The 18,663-nt window shown below is 40.2% G+C and overlaps 1 protein-coding gene across 6 annotated transcripts in view; it reads right to left on the bottom strand.

Moving 5' to 3' along the window:
• The window catches only part of TTLL5 (tubulin tyrosine ligase like 5), a 129,533-nt gene that overhangs the window by 65,695 nt on the left and 45,175 nt on the right, over positions 1-18,663 (bottom strand). For all 6 annotated transcript variants that reach the window (XM_085301773.1, XM_085301772.1, XM_085301774.1 and 3 more), the window contains 7 exons: positions 15,219-15,339; positions 13,355-13,501; positions 10,500-10,603; positions 7,398-7,531; positions 6,995-7,108; positions 6,180-6,590; positions 4,913-5,103 (listed from right to left, as the gene is read on the bottom strand). In XM_085301773.1, the coding sequence (XP_085157899.1) occupies positions 4,913-5,103; positions 6,180-6,590; positions 6,995-7,108; positions 7,398-7,531; positions 10,500-10,603; positions 13,355-13,501; positions 15,219-15,339 (1,222 nt within the window). The remainder of the gene's footprint in view (positions 1-4,912; positions 5,104-6,179; positions 6,591-6,994; positions 7,109-7,397; positions 7,532-10,499; positions 10,604-13,354; positions 13,502-15,218; positions 15,340-18,663) is intronic.

The following is an 18,663-nucleotide window of genomic DNA, read 5'->3' as shown; positions in this document are numbered from 1 at the left end:
AGTTGGATGGTGAGTACTGCAAAAATCAGGCAGTGGTTTAAAGATTTCTGATACGTACAGGTATAGAATTTGCATTCTTTATCATACCTTCAAAATCAGTTTATTATCAGACTTCRTGTAAACACACAAAAAATGGTAATCCTGTGTTTTTAAGTAAATACAATGGACTAAAATTCCTCAAAAATAAAAAATAAAACTCATTATTAATTATTATACTTAACAATAAGGATTCTCCCTAGAAGCTTCAGTGTCTGTATTCGTTTGTAATGCTGAATATTCAGACTTAGTAACCTAACTTGGGATCATCGTTCTTCAGCAAGTCTTCAAGGTTATAACTGTTATAACTATCCTGCATTTATTAATAAAGATAGTTACAAAGTTACCGCACAGCTGCTCCTTTTCTAGTCTAAGACGGAATACTCCTCTTCCTCCTTTCTACTCATCTCTCAGTCCTGCAGCTGGACAAGCAAGGCATCACATACTGAGGCAGGGGAGTAAGTAATGATTCTTAAGGGCTCTAGATTGATATTTATTGTATACCATTGTGAGGGCAGTCTTGGCTTCTCCTGTAACAAGCATGAAGATGCACTGTTGAAACTTTATATAATGTATCATGAAAAATATTTTTCAAAAATACAAAAATAATTAAAGGCAAAATGTTCCCACACACTTGTGCACACATTCATCTTCCATTAGGACTGTCTGAAGACCAAGTGTGGTACAAGACAATAATGAAAATACAAACCAGTAAGGCTTTACCTTTCTACTCCCCCCCACACACACTTCTCAATTTATAAATGCTGTTTATTTTGAATATCACTCTGAAGATCCTGTCTTGAGTTTCAGAAGTTAACAGAGAGGACAAGACAGAAAGATGATGTGTCAGCAGCCAATGGGCTTAATTTATTAAACTGATTTAATATAGAAGGTAGAATATAAGAGTGTAAGAGAGAAAATGTGAAGCAGGTGCTTTGGGCATGAGTAGGAAACAGAGGAACAGCAGGGATTAGTGAGGAGAGGAGGTGGACTCTCAACCAGATTGGTAACACCATTCCAAGCACAGCTGTTGAGGAACATTCTTGGGAACCCCGGAGACCTAGGCTAACACACAGATAGCAAGAGAAATTCTCACAGGAACTGGAATGGAAAACAAGTTTCCCAGCTGCTCTTGGAAAGAGGTAATGTATTCAGAGTACCCAGGCCCCAAGACACAGCTGGGCACAATACAGAGAACCAAGGCGAAGACAAAGGCATTCCGTTTATATGTAAGAAAGAAGTTGTTGCCCTTGGGAAAGAAACTACTTTTCCGGGATCTCTCCTCCTTTTGCACACATATTCAAACCAATAGTGCTGATCTTGCCATTAACAATAAATAAATCCAAATATCAAGTCCCTTTCATACCAGCCAGGTGATTTCAAACAAGGTATACTAGTACAAAGTTTCTGGAGAGACTTGAAACAATTCTACTATTTGCATTGTTTAGGTAAGAGATAATCTCTTCCAGACATCATCTTTGTGCCAATTTATTTTAGAATGCTTTCAGAGAGCTACCACATTTCAGTGGCTAAACAGAGGAGTGAAAAGGGGTAAGCAACAATTCACTGATTAGAAGTGAATGGGAAAGTAATGCCCAATTTACCTAAACCATCTTACACCAAGGCCTATCTCCAACCCTCTCTCAGCTCCCAGACCCTCACAACTCCTACGCCAAAGCCACCAGTGTTTCTTAACACAGTCCTGGGACTCTCTCATCCTAAGAGTCCCTCTTCCTTCCAATCTAACCCAGTGCTCTAACTTCTCACTTCTCCAACTCTTTCCTAAATCCTCTCCCCTGTGCTCTTCTCTCTCTTCTGTTGCTATCTTCCCCAGTCCTGTTTAGGACAAAATCCCTGTCTGCCCACATCCATCACCATGCAGTGTTCACAAATAGCCCCACCGATACCTACTCTTCTGTAAACCCCCCTCCCCAAACTGCCAGCTTATTCTGTATCTTCCTCCTTTCCTTCTCTCCTTTTCATTCTATTCCCCCGCTTCAAATCCACATCCACACCAACCACGCAACCCCAGGCATCCTGTTCCAGATCGCTCAGATCCAAGATTTGCTCCGACTTGGCTCCTCTTGTTTTCTTTTAGAGGGCCTGGCTGCCATATCATTATGGTTTTATTGGATATTGGTACTTCTTGTCCCCTTTATTGACATTATGCCCCTGCCTTCCAGATCTATAATCCCTGGTCCTTGCTGCAAGCCAGAATTTAAGAGATCTGGGCCCAAAAAAAAAGTTGAGAATGAGATTTAGATGACAGAAAAGTAGAATATATCCAGAAAAAAAAAAAAAAAAAGTTATGTTCCTTTGGGCCTTGCAGTTCTGTCTGACCCTTCCAAAATTTCCCTATGCCAGGTATGATTAAGATAATAGTATCAGCCTAGAAATTGCTGTGCACCGCATCAGTACTGAAGAATCAGAATGTCTTGAAAGAACAGAAGCAAACTGTCCTTAACTAAACTAAATTTTAATACTGAGCAGGCTTCAGATTTCATCTCTCCAAAGGGATTATTGCTAAAACATGGCCTGGAGAATCATAGTAGAGAGCAGATGTCTAGAACTGAATAGATGCAGGCTCAGAAGAAAAAATCATTGTCAGATAGAGCCCAGGCTCTGAACTTTTCATTGCCTCATGAACCTCTTTATATATGGGTGTTTGTCATGATGCTGGAAGACTACTGACACAGAACCCAACCCATGTTTCTATACTTCCGTACAGATGCACAGACTGTTCTGTGTAGCCTTACATCAAGGCCACTCAGGTAACATAACTACATTGCCTGCTAAGAACTGAGGTCTTCACTGTTTGCTTGTCATGAAGAAGGGAATTAGCCAGCACCCTCATCTCCTTCTATACACTTCTCACCTTCTCTGTGAGCAGGTATCTTGGGAGAACCCAGAAGCAAAAAAAAAAAAAAAAAAAAAAAAGTGCAAACTTAGCATAACCAACACATTTCCAGAGCTACTGCTGCACTTCACAGCCACCTTCAGCCTTGAACACGTCGATACTGATTGACTGACTGGTGACTAAACAGACTTCAGCTTCTACTATTTAGAATTGCCAGAGCACGCTCCTTTGTCACTCTGGGTACCTGTGCTCAGAACACAGCCCTCCCCAGGCAGGTCTTTGTGCAATCCTCTCTGCATCCCCTTTCTTTACTTTGTAATTTATCCAGCACCAGCTAGCTGTGCTAGGAATAGGAAACTAAAAATCATCTAATAATTATAAATGGCAGCAAAAGGGCAAAATGAGAAATGAGTTGTTTTGGGCAGAAAGTTTATGAATTATTTTTATATATAAAAAAATTCTGTTCTGAACAGACCAAAACGGAATAGACACATTTTAATTTTTTTCCAAATACTTGTTTAGACACTAATTTTTATCCAAGGAGGCACTTTCTATGATATATTTAGCTTTCAAAAAAAAAATCAGCATTTCCTGAGTGAAAATGTTTCACTACAAAATTTTGGAAATTTTGGACCAGTTATATTGACAAAGTTTACCTTAAAAAAAAAAAGAAAGAAAAGAGAGAGAGAGAGAGAGAGAGAATTTTGACTGTATTTAGAAAACCAGAATGACAATTCTGAATATTAGTGGTCAAGCAAACAAGCTTCTTCTGTTGTTCCCAAAATCACTTCAGATTTAGAAAGACCAAATTCTGTAGACATAAGCCTAGTCAGGAGGCTGTACTAGGGATGCTGGCCAGGCCTCAGCATCCCTAGTACATTCAGCACTCGTTCTCTGCTGAGTCTATCAATAAGAAGATGCYTTGTTTTTGTGATATATTCTTTAGAGTTCAAGACCTGTCTGCAAAGACCAGAGTACCTGCACTAGAGTTAACTGGAGTTGTCAAGACTGGATTAAAATCTTAACCCAGATGTGGAAGGGTCTAGTAATCTATTTCATTTTTCATAGTCATAAAAGCACMCCATCTTTTGAAAAAGTCATTCCTTATAATACTGCCAATCATTCAACTAGATATTCAAAACCAAAATCCATGAAAATAAAATTGAAAGAAGCAAACAGGAGCAGATAAAGCCCATTGTAACTATTAAACAAACTTCAGAAAACACAACAAAACATCACTGTTAAAGCAGAACTTCCCAAATGAAAGATTCAGAGCAAAGAAATGTGTTCGTCCCTAGTGAGTAAGGAGGGGGAAACTTAACTATCAAGGCAAAATGCTTATCCTGGAAAACCTCCAGTTGGCAGCTTAATTAACTGAGCAGTATCCAACTTGAACACCTTTGATGATCACAACTGTAGCATATTGTATAGAAATACATAACTACTTGTGAAGTCAGAACATAACTCGAGAAGAAATTTGACACTAACTGGTAATCCACCAGAAGCCAATGTAGATCCAAGCCAACGTATACTGCCCCATTTAGCAAAAGGATTATCATATCCCTTGCTAGTAAAAACTTCATTATGTTTTTAAAATTTTATTGGAATATAGAATTTACATAAGAACTCATTCTGCAGACTCATTCCTAACACTGTGATAGCATATTGTAGGAATGAGGAAGTAAATCTCATGGAAACATAAATTCTGAGACTTCTTTTATTGTTTAATAAGACCAATACAGAATCATTTTCTACAATGTATTTTCTATTCTAATTCACTATAGTCAGTCTCACTGCCTCGTATAAAAATTTTACGGTGTTCTTATCTCACAGAAAATCAAAGTTCTGGTCACTATAAAAACTTCAAAATAACAGTATAATAACAAATAACAAAATAACAAATCCATTTTCATGAGATTTTCCCTTTCCAGCATGTCTCGCACAAGCCCAATGCTGATACAGAAGCCTGTGCCAGACTGTTCTATTGTCACAAGGACTCAGGCTTTACTGTTTACATACCTGCTGCGTAAGGAGATTGATGTGGCTCGGTGGAGAATATTGAYGAGTTGCCTGCTTTTCTGTCAGCTGCTGTAGTTCTGCTGCTACCATACTAGGGCTATAATGTTTGCCATGGCAAGAAGCATCTTCTGCATCTTTGTGCGTCCTGGCTGAGCCCACACGCTGTCCACTTGGACTGCGATGGCACAAACCTACCAAACAAACATTTGGATATGCTTGGTTAGCAGTGTATCGGACTCTGCAGTCAGTTTGCCAGTTCCAAATCCACATTCACCTTATCACAATGCATGTAATAGCACCCAATTCCAGGAGATTACTGGCTGGTTGTTACCTATGTTAAATCTACAGTGATTTTCCTTGAAAATAAGTGTATCCCTTTAAATAAGTTACTCAGTTGGGAAGTCAGATTTATTTTAATGCTAGCAAGTTTGTTGCTACGCATACAACAACCTTAGCGAACATCCAGTGACCCTGATACACAACCCAAAGCAAATGTATAGCACCATTTCAAAGAAAAACATTGCTTTATCAGGACTACAGCTGACAGTCAATGTCTACTTTTCAAAATTTTTCTAAAAGGTTTCAGTCTGCCTCCATAAACTTCTAATGACTACAGTTTCTCCTACTCTTTGGATATCTCATATTTTAAAAGTAGCATTGCTCAACTATGTTCTGTCTGAAAATAATAAATGAGAGATTTACAGGTCTTGTTTGTAAGATGTTCTGGTTCTGAAAGATCCTAGAGAAAGTTGTGCAATACCAATCCTTTAAATACAGCCCATTCAAATCTTTTCTTTTTTGGAGGTCCTGACAAACCTTGAAATAACATATAAGTACAGGGTTTTTTTGTTTGTTGGTTGGTTTTTAAAAGAGGATTTATCTGGGTAAGAAACGATGAACAACAAACTGTACAAAGCTTAAGATGGGACTTGTGCTGACCAAAGCTACCTTAAAATCACTAACAACAAACAAGAGACCAATRCAATCAAGCAAAGATATACAGTATCACTTCCCAGCTTTCAGAACAAGTTAAATTCCCTGTTCATCTGCTCAGTAAAATCCTGTTCATTTGCTCAATAAAGGGATACTTTGGCAAATCCAAGAGTTGCTTCCTATACTCCTCCTTTCTGTAAGAAAATTCAACATGAGTGGAACAGGACTCAATTCTGGAAATGTAAGATTTCCATCTATGCTGGAACAAATAGAGACTACACAAATCTCTGTATGGAACTAGCAGGTATCCTACTATGCACCCCAGAACACTCACCTGCTTTTGCAGAAGATGATCGGGACAATCTTTGGCTGTAGATCTGAGCAGCTCTCTGAAAAGATGAGAACGGGCTAACAGTGTAGTTACCAGAATGACAATGATGTAACCCTGCAGGGCTAGAAGTCTCACTGGACACTGGGTTTGTGAAGACAGCAGAACTGTCAGGGACTGTGCTTTGGGTCTGAGAAGAAGGTGAGGAGGATGTGGACTGAATCAGTCTAGGACCAACCGGAGGAGCCAGCAATGAATGGCGACCAGGCATGTGTGGACTTTTAGAGGCTGCAGGCTGAGATGGTAACTGGGAGCTGGTATTTCTCTGGGTAGCAGCTTCAGGAACAGAGGAAGCACCAGCAGGGCCACAACGAGGTAATTTCACTTCAGCATCTAAGAAGGTGGATCCTCCTGGAGCTATACAAAGATAATGAGCACATTACACGAGAAAAGCCGCTTTTCAGGTCCTTTGCATAATAACAATACACCAAATATATTGCTATTCATACACTCACTGAAGCCCAAATGACCTCATCTACCAGCAAAGATAAGAGGTTCTACATGAGTAACACTCTTTCAAACCTTGACATATCTAGATCTTTCCCCACAAAGACAGGCTAACTTATACTGTTCACCCTACACTCTCTCTCTTTTAGATTTAAAAGAAAAAGCTGAGGAATCTTCCCCAAACTTGGGCCCCCTCAAATCTCTCAGTCTGTTTTTGTCCATAGGTTCCAATCTCACTATTTGTTTAAAACAGCGTTAAAAACAGTACGTGCATTCATCTCTTTCGTGATAATGACTGAAGCTCTTTTACTTACAATTTGATTTAACTTCTTTGGCTTTGTAGCCTCTTACTGCTCCTTCTGCAGGCAAATCTGCAACTGAACTTTGGGCCTGATCACCTTTTATTTCTTTCGTCACTTCAGGACGCTCTGTAACAAAATCTGAGTTAGAAAGTACAATTCGAATCGTGATACCACTAGAATAGGACTCAACAGCCAATTTCTTACATATGCTAGCCCAAATTCATTCCACTTCACCCTAGGCAAAGCAACTACATACGCAGACACTTTTGTCTACATGTATGGAATCAGCAAAGAAAGAAGTGCAACCTCCAAAAATCTGAATCACATTCTTGAGGTGATGTTGTCTTTCCACAGATTAAAGTGAAAACTGGATTAGTCTGGGCAATATCATCTCAGAACTACCTGCAACACTTACCTCCTTGAGGCTGAATTTCTGAATGGTTACTGTTGTTGCTGGCTTTCRTGCCTCTAGAGTTTGTTCCGAGAAAGACACTTGCTGACTTATTTTTGTGGGTGTAAAATGTCAGCACTTCTTCCAGGTCACTCTCACTATAATAATGAAAGAAGAAAGGATTCTAAGCCATCATGTAACGATCAAAAAGGACAGAAGACAAGGAGGCTAAAGAGGGGAGCAGAGAAAAAGGCAAGGCCAGACAAGCTATTGTTTTGCTCAGCTCTGCAGGGTTAGAGTGGAAGGATTGTAGCACGCCTTAGTTAAACCTGAAATTCCCACCAAAACACCGTTCTCTTACGAAGTGTAAAATTCAAGGCATTCAGGAACTTTCCTAGGATTAAAAAAAAAAGGAAGTGAAAACTCCAAATATATTTTGAGGAGCTTTGCTCAATGGGAGAAATTCAGTTCTCAGATAAACTAATGAGTCTTCCCAGGTGCTCTCCAGAACAAGCAACTGTCATGTTGATAAGAGATGTCAGCTCAGCTGCTACTTCACATTCATCATTAGTAGTTTCAATCCAATAGTAAGGGAGGAGTGGAAGGATGAAGGAAGAGTGTGTTTATTAGCAAACCACAGGACAAATAAGCACAGTCAGTAAGTTCGAGAATCTCACAAAACTCGCATATGTTTCTCTTTACTATTTTCTTGACACGAAAAGGGGAATTTAACTGCCTCAATGTCCTCTACCTCTGTTGTCCCCCAAATCAGTATTAGTTAGCTGGCCATTCAGATCAGAGCTTGTGCAAGCTGTAATTCTTTTTTTTGGGATATGTATCTTCCTTTCCTTTTGTTCTATAGTATTGCATCAGCATTAGTGAGGATATGGCACAGTGTACACCAAAAGCAAGAAGGATAGTGCCAGTGACACCAAAACAGAACATAACACAGGAATACAAATTTGCCCAGCAGGAGTTACAATCCTTCAAAATGTTCTCTGCATATCACACTTGTATTAGTCTTAGCCAACCTGAACTTTGTTGAAAGCAACATCCAAAGCTGATCCCACTAGTGTTTGGACCTTCASAGCATGCTGCAAAGTTTACCTTCTCTCACAAGCACTGAGAACAGAGGTGAAGAGAACTGTAAGAGTGAAAAGCTGTTGGACGGAAAGGTGCTGTAARCTTTTGTTTATCTTATTGGTCATGGATTACAGTGAATTTACTAGCCTAAATATATACTTTTACGTTGCACTGATGATGTTCAGAGACAATGGTTGTAGCACACAGCATGCATGTAAACACAATACATCTATGTTAAAACATTCTCTCATAATGTCAAAGTTAGAGAGTTCAACTGGACAACATTTATTCTCCATTCTCCAGCGTTGTGTTCACTGTGCTACAGAATAAGCACTCAAATTCGAAATATTTTCCCAGGCTCCCAATGACCAGCTCACTGATTTAAGCTTAAAGCACCAGAGTAAGGTAGTGTCAGATATCAGTTTTCAAACATACCTGATACTTCATAAAAAGCAGAGAGATCATCACGAGAAACTGTGTGATCATTGGCAGGCTGCCTTTTGTTGCACCTTTTTCTCAGGCAAATGGCACAGTAAAAGTCTCCAGTCTGGCCTAAATTTTGCATTAGGCTACGATGGCCTGGTAGCCAGTAGTATGGAAATAGTATGGAGTTCTGCCCCCAACAACCACTTTTTTTTTTTTTTTTTTTTTTAAGGCATTTCTGGCAAACAGGCAAACAACCTGTCCTAGGAGGTAATGGTCATTTCAGTGTCCAGAGATGCCAGAGAATCAAGAACATATTGTGGGCCCAATGTAATCTGCAATTCTGTTGACAGAAGAAGTAGATGCTACAGTCTGCCAGGTATCTTGAGTCTTGTTTCTTTTCAGAGCCCTATTTATTCTAAATATCAAGTTTTTACTTGGAGTCTGTAAATCTCTTGCTGTAATACCTCCATCAGTGTATTAGCAAAACCTATAATTCATTGTGTTCATGAGAACATAGCATCAGAAGATTATGAAGCCTCCTTAATTTAGTTAAGGTTTACCCGCTATCACCCACTTCTCATCCATTTCTGATCAAACACTAAGGATGCTACGCAACCAGAGGAAAAGAAAGAGAAGTTTCATAACTAACTGAAAGAGAAGGAAGTATTGATTGTCTCAACTTTCCTAGAGAAGATGGAAGTGCATTAAAAAGGCAGGCAAAGTACCTGTTCAGAAATCAGCAGGGGTTCTTGCCAATATAGGTATGTCATACATGGGTTAAATTACGGAGTRTCATACAGAGTCAGCTTTCTACTCAAGAATCAGAGGCTTTGAGTCAAAARGAGTAAGCTTTGCGCTCAAAAATTAGAGGTTTGAGGAGGTAATTCTGGTTCACTGAATAATTTCAAACCTCTTTACAGTCAGACGACTATAATACTGATGTTCATAAAATACACTATAGAACATGAAGGGGATTCACCTCATTTTCAGAATACATTTCATATCAGATTCTTGTAAGCTTTAGTCCAGACGGTATGCAATTGGAAAATGTTGCTTTTTCAATGTGAAATTAACAGTTTGCACTGAGCTTCCTTAACAAGCAGGGTAAGAGGCTAGGATGAAGACTGAGTATACTTCACTTCCTTCCTCATCTCAGGAAGTATAATCTCAGAGCATCCATGAAGAGATACAGCAAGGACAGGATTTGTTTCTGAGAGCAGAAACTTTTTGTGGCAGAGCCATGCCACAAGGGCGCAAAGACATCTGAGCAGCAGTCCTAGTTTCATTCTCCTTCCAAAGTACTGCTGCACCAGCATCACAGGAAAGGAGACCATTAGTTCATGAGCATCAGCTTGGAATTTATAGAKATCAAAGAAACCACTGCTGTCTTCTGGATCTACTTAATGGTCAAAACATCTATTGTATGTCTTCCTCAAGCACAAGATGCTAATACTAGAAGTGTTTGATTGCTGGAAGGGAAAAAAAGAAAAGACAAGTTCTTTGCCCCCCAGCAACAGCAGAAGCAGATCTGAAGGTCAGACAGGTATCTAGTGGCACAATGCCATCCTTTTTAGCACTAGGAGTTCTTTTATCAAAAGGAATAAAATCCATTCTTACCTTGCCCTCATAATAAAGTTCTGAAAACCTTCAGCATTCACTCCCTCTTCCACCTCCTCTTCCTGTTTCTTCTTTGATCGTTTCTGAACCATCTGCTCTGTTTCCTGTGAATAAGCAGGATAAGTCTCTATGTGAATAAGTCTCTATGCAGTTACTCTATGTTCTGTGGCACATCGACAGCTCAAGAGAACACAAAAAGCTACTCCATGGGATCTAGGAAAAAGAACATCTACTACAAAGAGCCAAATTGTAAGTGCAATTCAACTATGTGCAACAGAATAGGTAAAGACAGACAGCCCCAGAGATAACATGCCAAGTTTATACTAGACTCCTGACTACCCAACCTGACATAATTTATTAGAACTGACTTGCTGAAAAGCTTTCAAGGCTTGACAAATATGTGCTCTTTCAAATATACCCTTTTCTGAGACAGGAGAGAATGTGGAGGAGAAAAAAAGTACCATTCTTTATAGCCTTTACATCTCCTTTCCACTTTTGATGTTTTTGTCCCAAGTGCAGACTTCCCCCTAATAGTTTATATTTGAACCTCTCTGCCCAAAAGGGGATATTTGGGAGAAGAGAAGGACAAAAATAAAATTATTTTGGAGAAGCTCAATCAAGAAGGTCTGTAGAGGGCATTCTTATTTTCTGCTGTGAGCTAGGACTTCTCCCCTTGAATTAACTTCTCTTGTCATGCAGCAAATGCTGAGGGCTGGTCTACACACAAATAATACATTGCTTCAGTAACAGCAAAGAAAGTAAAAACGTACAACTTATAGCAAATATACATTTACACACTAGAATATATTAGAATAAACTGTGATAAACCTTTGCTGGTCTGAATGGGAGCAAGCTACGAGATAATATCTTTACATTTTTCCTAGTAGAACTTGTTGACACTAGAAGTTGTATTCATACAACCATTTTTGTTAATTAAAAAACCCCATAGCCTCATCTTAAATACCAACAGAAAAGCCTGTTTGACCAGACTTAACCTCCCATTTTATTGCTTCATACTACTAACTCCCAGCTTTGCCAAGACTAGAGGGTCAGACACTTCTTGCAAAAGAGAACTTGGGGAGGGGGGGAGCCACRCTGGGACATGTCTCTACTCTTCACTATTTAAGCAGAACTTTTGGCAATGTGATCTGTTCTACTCAGTTTGTTGGAGACAGTGTTTCTTCCTCCGCACCATACAGARGATATATAACAGCTAGTAGGAGTCCTCTACTAAATCTGTAGTCACAAGTCAGTGAAAGAAGTCTATATGTTGGAATCAAACATGAAAAAAACTTGCAGCCTAACAGTCTCTCAATAGCTTAAAAGTGTATGTTCTAAACCTCAAGTGATCTGTTCTCACTTGTTCTAGCTAAGAAAATATGTTTATGTGCTGATTTATTACCAGTTATACAGCTTTATTTAGTGAATTTACTCGAGAGTTAGCAGAAAATCCTAATGTTTGAATACAATTTGAGAAGAAATTATATCCAAAKCAGCTGCGTTCTTCACTTACCACAGAGCTGTTCGAGTGTTTTGTGGTTACTCCTAACAGAGCAAGTCAGTGAGCATTAGGCATACAAAGCACTCCCTGGAACAGATTTGGTTCAATTCTGGCCTTGCTTTGACCGATCAAGTTACCACATGTCAATTCTGTCCACTGTAAATGGACATCCTCTCCTAACGCTAATGACCGGGAGCTTAGAGGCCTGCATGCACATGGATCCCTCCGAGAGCAGGATTCAAACTAGCCTTATCCTAACACTAAAGGAAGGACAGGGGGCAATGGAAAGGGTGAACTGGTCTTGTAAAACAAGGATCAGCATGAAACCACTACATTAAGAACATTATCTTCTATACCTAAAGAAGTAAAAATTATTAAACTAGGACTTAAACCTCCTTGTTACCAAGCATGCAGAATTCCATACCAGGGATGACCTGTATTTCCTCAGTATACCAAACAAATGGTAAAATACATATCTCCCATACTGTATGTATGAAAATGATCATCTTTATAAAACCATCATAAAAATAGGGAGAAATGGGAAAAGGCAATACAAAGCACTAGACCAAAGACAAGCCAAAGAAAAAACAAAGTTAAATYTCCCTTCACTGAACATTTCTTTTTATTGACATCCACAGCAACAATCAGATTTTTCATTTTCATTTTGACGCATATCAATAAAATGCATCTCTAAGTCTGCATTTGTTGATCAACACTTTGAGAAAGTTAAAGAAATTCGTATGCACAATTACTGGACTGCACACATAATGTAGTAATACTGCTGTCTGTCTAATGATTTGAACAGACAGCTACCATGACCGGATGTGCAACTGCAAAGAAACTGTATAAACTACAGAGCAGATCCCGTAAATATAGGGATCTGCTGTTTCGACTATGACAACAGCCAGCAGCAGATACTCTAGAGGAAGATACCAGAAATCAAATCACCAGCAGCATTAGGGTAAGCTGCCTTGTGATAGTTTCTTACACAAGTTAGATGGAAAAATTTGAATTTAAACCAAATACATTTCCAAGGGGTCCTGAGTTTTAGGCAGCCTTGGTAATTTGATAGTTATCTATGTCTACGTGTCTTATGTCCAGCTCCTGACCCTTCATATGCAATAATGATGGTGGCTGCTGCTGCTAGAATCAAAGGAGTTGATCAGCACAGGTCACTGCTTTTTTGCAGAGTATAATATTGTATATAGAATACATACATATAACATATATATAATATTCTACTGTACACCAAAGTGCACTGTGGTGGCACTAAAAGCAGTGAAATCTGAAGGCACAGAAATGAACTAAGCAACTTAGTCCTCTACCAAGAAGAATCCAGAAAGAAATCACTCACCTTATTATAGCAGACTATGAACTCGCCCAGCTGGTGAGCCAGGATACGTCGACGATCATTTAGGCTTAGACGCCGGCTGGGAAGCAGCATCCTCAAGGACTGCTGAAGGTTGCTGGCTGCTCGCTTCAGAAAGCGTACCACAAGCTCCTGCGAGCAAGGGCGATGGAGTTTACAATGGACTAACAGCAAGATGTGGGGAGAACAGGGGTACAACACCAGCTCATGACTAGCAAGAACTAAAAACACTATTCAGAGAAAATGAGCTGACAAATGGCAGGCAAAAACATTCTGTATGTGCATTTTTAACCCAGGCATACAAATCCAAGACAGAGGAGGAGAAGGATGACCTATCTTCTCTGAGAGGAGAAAATAGGGACAGAATTAGGACTACTTGAGGAACATACATCCAAAAAGCACGTGGCAAATGAAAGAAACAAAAAGACCAAGGAGCAATAACACAAAGTAATCTGTAAAACAATACCTTAGACAACATTTCCAAAAAACAATCTGTGATGTGCTAGAAGAGGCCTGTGGTGAAGCATACTGACATAAAACCTCTCAGACCCATCACAGGGAAGGCAATCYTTGTCAGACAGCTCCACTGCAGTGACGAGGCCCCTCATCACTGTTCATGCACATTACAGCCACATTTCTCCACAGCAACAGATGACTACATCGATAGCCATATAATTCCAACCCCCGACCCARCAGGCCCCATTTCTGTACGGCCTCTGCTAGGGGAAACGCATGGCGAGACACATCCTAAGGCAAAATGCATCCTGTGGGTGTTTCGAACCCCTTCTGTCTCCCCTCTGGATTTGCTTTTGGTTAGGAGCTCTGCTAATGCATAAATGAGCTGCCTCACAGCCAAACTATTAGATTTCACAGCTCGCCTCTCACTGCCATTACAGCAGGCTGGTTTGATCTGTTATTTTAAACATTATTTTTCACAGTGCAGCAGACAAAGTGACTCTCAAAAAGCCCATTTTAATTTTCCACTTGGAAAGAGTAGGGGTAACATTTTCCACTGAGTCGACTGATTATTCTTGACAAACAGTTTTATCTCTGAACTGCACTGGCTGTTTCCCTGCAACATGCATTCAGCAAGAATCCATCTGGGTCTGCAGAAAGCTCAAGAGCCTACAGACATTTTTCTCTCTCTCTGCACCCTCCCGCCCCCTTCCCCCGCCTGCCTCCAGCTCCTTCAGAAGGTTTGTAAGTGGATCTGGGTTTGCTGCACTCTGTAAAAGTTAGATACATCAAACATGAAAAGTTTAAAATATTGCCTAGAAAAGTCTGTAACACCCTTCAAGGAAAAAAAAAAGAGAAAAAAGAGCTAGCAAGTAACTTTCCCTCTTCGGTGCCTCTTACTTTTTCCCATCCATCTTGAAAGCAAGGAAGACACCTAAGCACAGATGTCTGCAAAGAGCAAAGCTGCGCATTGGAGAAAAAGCTTAGCTGGGCACCTGCTCCCTGCTCCAGTTGAGTGGATGAATGCTTTGTTTAGTGTAATCACAGAAGAAACCAGATACTGGCAAATAATCTTAGAGAATCTTAGAGTAATTCAAAAGTAGGCAGGCTCAGAGCTGGGAGGCATAGGGAAGGAGAACCAGTGAAAGATCTGAGTACTCAAGTGTCAAGCACACTCTAGTTATTAAGAGCTGTCTATTCTACTTCTGCTCAGACATCAGTCAGTATTTCTACGCRGTCCATGTGTTAAAAATCCAGCACTGGCAACTGGACAAATATACAGTAGACAAGTATAATCTCAGAGACTTCACCTCTTTGAAGGATGGGAACTGACCTCAAAACTCTCTGGGCAGATTTCAGCTAGGCTTCTCAGGGCTAACACAAAGCTTCTTACCATTTGCTCATCCTCTTTGGCAGCCCAGGTAGCATTCTGGATCTGGTCACCAGCCTCCTTCATCAGTCGCAACTGAACATGCTGTAGGTAGGCAGAGAAAGCCCTGCGAGCCTGCACTTTGCTGTGGACCAAGAGAAGAACAGTCAGATATCCTCAGTGTAGCAATGGAAAGAGTTAAAGCAGTCAGGAGCTTACAGACTGAAGTACAGTCAGCAAGGACCACCTAGGTGCAAAAATGTTGAAGTTCAAGGGAAGCAGAATCCCTTCACCCAACCTGTATTTTCAAGGGGACCTTCATTTCACCAGGACAGGGCAGGAATTYCACTAGATACAGGATACCGCTGATGCTCTCTGAGTTCTAAGACCATCTCTAAAAACGGAGTACTCGCTCTCCTTGCCTTTTCACAGTCTTAAAAACTCTCATCCAAAAGCCAATTGCCTGAACATCAGCGAAACTGTGTATTTTTAAACCCAGTCACAGGCTCTCTTGGGGCTCTGTCTTCACAAGCATTTTGAACACCACAACAACAGACCATAAAATAAATAAAGGGCTTGGTACCAGTGCCAGAGCTGTAACAAAGGCCCTGCGGTTCCCACTGGAAATGAAAGAATTAAATCTGTGAAAGTGAGCTCTTCCCCTGCTGGTCCAAGGACACAGGCCAGACTTCATTGAGCAAGGCACCACTGAAGAATGAAAGAACATCAACAAAATCTGCTGTACAGCTGGCTGAACACATTGGGAAGCCGAAAGCATAAACTGAGGAGAGGACTGGGAGGGACATGCTGATTCCCATCCCCTCACAATGGCCGTCACTTTAGCGTACACATCTGTTACAAGAGAAGTTCCTGAAAACTGCCTAATTCTGTCCATTGTCATCTTGGTCTAAATCCTCCTCTCCAGGTTCTGCTTTGCCCCTCTCCAGTCTTCCTCACACTCCCCCTCGGCTAGGCCCAGCCTTGCCCATCACGATTTTTTCCCCTCCTTTTTCCAAGGACATAGAAGCAGATGAGCTTCAGTGTTGATGACTGATTCCCTTTCTATCATAGGCAATGTCACAATCTCTTCTTTAAAATTATAAAGTTTCTTCTTAAAACAAACTAGATTTTTCAACCCATTACTCCTTTGGAATGCTATTCCAGAATTCATTGTTCTGACAGTTAAGAACCTTCTTTCACTACCCAGCCTARCTTCACTCACATCCAGTTTATATCAGCTTGCTCTTTCCCCAACGTTTTCTTATATCTTAAATAATTTCAACCCTGATGCATCTCTCACCCTGAATGTATTCATTAACAGCAATAGYATTCCTTCTTAGTTTTCATTTTGAGAGTGTGAACTATCCAGATCTTTTAGTTCCCTCTTAAAAAAAACACTGATCACCTGATGTGACTAGCAGCTTGTCTCCATTTCAGTTACAGTTCACCTTCTTTGAACGTGGGTAGTAGGAACTGTACATAATATTCCATATGAAATCTCATCAGAGATTTGTACAATGACAATAAAATTTCCACTGAAGTTAGGGAAGTATCTTAAATGATACACCCTAGATCACATTCATTACTTCCATTTATGCATGAGCTGGAGCTTCATAAACCTCTTGTGACTACCAAGTATACAAGCTGTTCCTTCTTTCAAGTCATCATCAGCTGGTGAACTTCCATGTGATATAATTTCTGATATAAGTTATTAGTTATTCAGTAGTACAAAGTGCAAGAGTGTGCTCTTAGTATCAGCCTAGTCATATTATTCCTACACTCAAGGTTATCCAATTCTTTCTATATGTATTACAATACTTTTCTCTAGTGACAACAACTCCCAAATCTTTTCCATCAGAAAATTTCCTTAGCACATTTGCACATTTTGTGTCACTCTAAGCTGACTATTAAAATCAGCCTCAGGCTGATTCCTGAGAAACTCCACCATATTTTCTTTATTTGTTCTGTTTCTAGATACTTATGTGGTCTCCATGACTGTAACAGCTCTCCACCTCCATGTAAAAGATTTCCTGAAATTTCATCAAAAATTCAGTCCAGAAATTTAGACTTCCTGTTTTATATGCCAGCAAATTTCAGTAATACTTCTTTACTGTGTTATAAAAATCATACCAAATAGTGGCAATCATAAAGATCACTGCATCAACTTAGTACATATGCAGGAAGATCAGAATTTAAGTTAAAATAAAATGCATTATTTGTATTTATGCATCAGCTTGAATATTAGCTTTTGATGCTTCCAGAGGACCACACCAGGGCTAAAGAGAGGCTAGGCAAATGATGAGTTCACAAAAGACTCAGACTGACATCCACTCTACTTAGACAATCTTAGTGGTTCTGCTTTAAGGAGAAGAAATACAARATAAAAATATCTGGCTTCATTCAATGTCTTCTAGTGAACTCCRGAACACACAACAGTCCTTTTGATACCTGCAGGCTCCCTATCCTGACTGCTCATCATCAAACTCACCTTCTCTTCCAATATGAGAGTAATGTCATAAGGAGAACATTCTGAATCCCAGCTAAGAACCAATACTCATACATCAGGCTGCCATGTATCAGGGAAGTCTCTCTCCTGAGGGCTCTCTAGAACTGCCAGGTTTGTTCTAGGAGTAACTCAAACATCCTATAACCAAGAGTTTAAGATTGGTGCTGGTAGGACTTCAAGACCCTCATTATCAACATCAGCACATTAATACAATTCTTTGTCTGCATCTGACACTTCTTTGATTCCAAAATGGAAAACTGGAAAAGGTCTTTGAGGTAAATCGCAACACTGCCTCTCCTCTGGTGTGTGGAATTTGGAGCCCAGAGGCCACTAATGAGCGACCACATAACTTCTTTACTTTTAATTTTCCTGAGGATGGCATGGGGGGAACACTGTCCATCCCACTGTCACTTCTCCACCAATAGCACCCAATGTACAGAAGGCAGAGAAATTGCCTCATCGGGCCAGCTAGAGGTGAGAGAGAAGTCCTGCCATTTATAAGGGCTGACTGGGACAGGCCTGGTTTCTTTCAGATGAAAATTTCATTACTTCAGCTCCTCAGCCTGTTGACCCTGCAAGCAAAGGTTTCAACAGTGACAGATCAGATCGGGCTAAGCCCAGCACAATCCTGTTAAATGAGGTCACCACAAGCCTGACACACTTCTGGGGGGAATCCCAACAACACTGGGTGCTGAGCACGATTTTGCCAGGAACACCAGACAGATCTTGCGTTCTTGGCAGGAGTTAGTTCTATATATAGGTAGGTGAGCTCAGCATTGCTGTGTCTGTCCTGGAAACAGGTTTCAGAATCTTCCCATGTCACAACAGCAAATGCCTTAGCCAAAAGAAGGCAGCAGAACAATCCCAAAATCCATTTGATACTTCATAAATCCTCCCAGAAACCAAACTAGGAAAGCAGCAGCAAGCAACTAGAATTATTTTCTCTACTTTTGGACATTTTTT

The sequence above is a fragment of the Rhea americana genome, unplaced genomic scaffold, assembly GCF_003343005.1.
Source record: "Rhea americana isolate MKP2758 unplaced genomic scaffold, rheAme1 scaffold_18, whole genome shotgun sequence".
In the NCBI taxonomy this organism is placed as follows: Eukaryota; Metazoa; Chordata; class Aves; order Rheiformes; family Rheidae; genus Rhea; species Rhea americana.
The sequence above is the reverse complement of the archived record's forward strand: the minus strand, read 5'-3'. Positions and strand labels throughout refer to the sequence as shown.